The following is a 1,108-nucleotide window of genomic DNA, read 5'->3' as shown; positions in this document are numbered from 1 at the left end:
ATGGCCTCTTAATTTCTTTCTCCCTTTTGTTTACTCGCACATGCAGAGTCATCAGGCACATTACTGTCATCCAGAGAAATTCAACCCAGAGTTGAAGTGAACATCAGTGAAGGGCCCTAAATCAAAGCAAATTTAGAAATGCCTGGGAATGCTGTTGTATCAATCCCACATATTCCTTCTAACTTGCTCCCTATCCCCAAAACTAGACAAGCTCTCTCTCTACCTTTGTTGGTGGCTGCTCCACTTTGAGATCTGGAGGATTGGCCAGTAGGTCCCTGGCAAGCTCTACGGTTAAGCGGCATGCTTCATTACTGTATCCATGTGCATACAGGGCCTCTGCACAGGCAAACAAGATCTGCAAGAAAGAAGAGATGGTCACATTCAAACCACACTCCCCCAGGCTGGAGCTAGCCTGCTCAAACCACTTGTTGGAAGACTCTGCAAATATGACTTGCAGTTAACTTTAGCAGCAGGTGTTCTCAGAGTCCTCCTTGTCTGCACCTTCACCACCATCCCTTTAAGCACACCCCTAAAAAGCCTTTTCTTCCATCATTAAGCCTCATCCTCCGTCCAAGAGACTAACTCAAAAAACCCAGATACCCAAACTGACATTATAATTATTTCCACGCATCTCCACTTCAGCTGCCTGATCATATAGGTGCAAGCTCTAAAGATACTGTGAGGTTATTACAGCAATGTGATACAGTCCATTTAGATCACCTCTGGCTTTCCAGAGAATTTCTGCTTACATGGTTGGATTTAAATTCTTCCTGCTGGACATGTCTCAGTCTTCCTATTTTTAATTTCAGCTCAATTTTGCCATTTCCAGGAGTGAAACTAGGTAAAAAGCACACACTGTTTTGCCTACATTTGTAAATCCTGGACTGTGAAATGGGACCAGCTGGAACAGGGACATACTTGAAGTTAGCACAGGAATAAGGAGTCAAGCTTGTGGGAAACAAACACATGTGACACCACTGCATTAGACTATAGATACCTTAAGATTCAATGGGTTATGACATTATAATTAAGCAGTTAATTTAACGATATAATAGGTTAAGTGTGACAGCTACTAGGGTGGTGTCCCGGTTTGGGCTAGACTTCCTTG

General features: G+C 43.2%; 1 protein-coding gene across 1 annotated transcript in view; it reads right to left on the bottom strand.

Moving 5' to 3' along the window:
• The window catches only part of ZSWIM8 (zinc finger, SWIM-type containing 8), a gene marked incomplete at its 5' end in the record, with an annotated part of 18,328 nt that extends 17,973 nt beyond the window's left edge, over positions 1–355 (bottom strand). The window contains one exon of the mRNA XM_010132752.1: positions 224–355. Within this exon, the coding sequence (XP_010131054.1) occupies positions 224–355 (132 nt within the window). The remainder of the gene's footprint in view (positions 1–223) is intronic.
• Positions 356–1,108: the final 753 nt, after the last annotated feature.

This window comes from Buceros rhinoceros, unplaced genomic scaffold (assembly GCF_000710305.1).
Source record: "Buceros rhinoceros silvestris isolate BGI_N320 unplaced genomic scaffold, ASM71030v1 scaffold2243, whole genome shotgun sequence".
NCBI lineage: Eukaryota > Metazoa > Chordata > Aves > Bucerotiformes > Bucerotidae > Buceros > Buceros rhinoceros.
The sequence above is the reverse complement of the archived record's forward strand: the minus strand, read 5'-3'. Positions and strand labels throughout refer to the sequence as shown.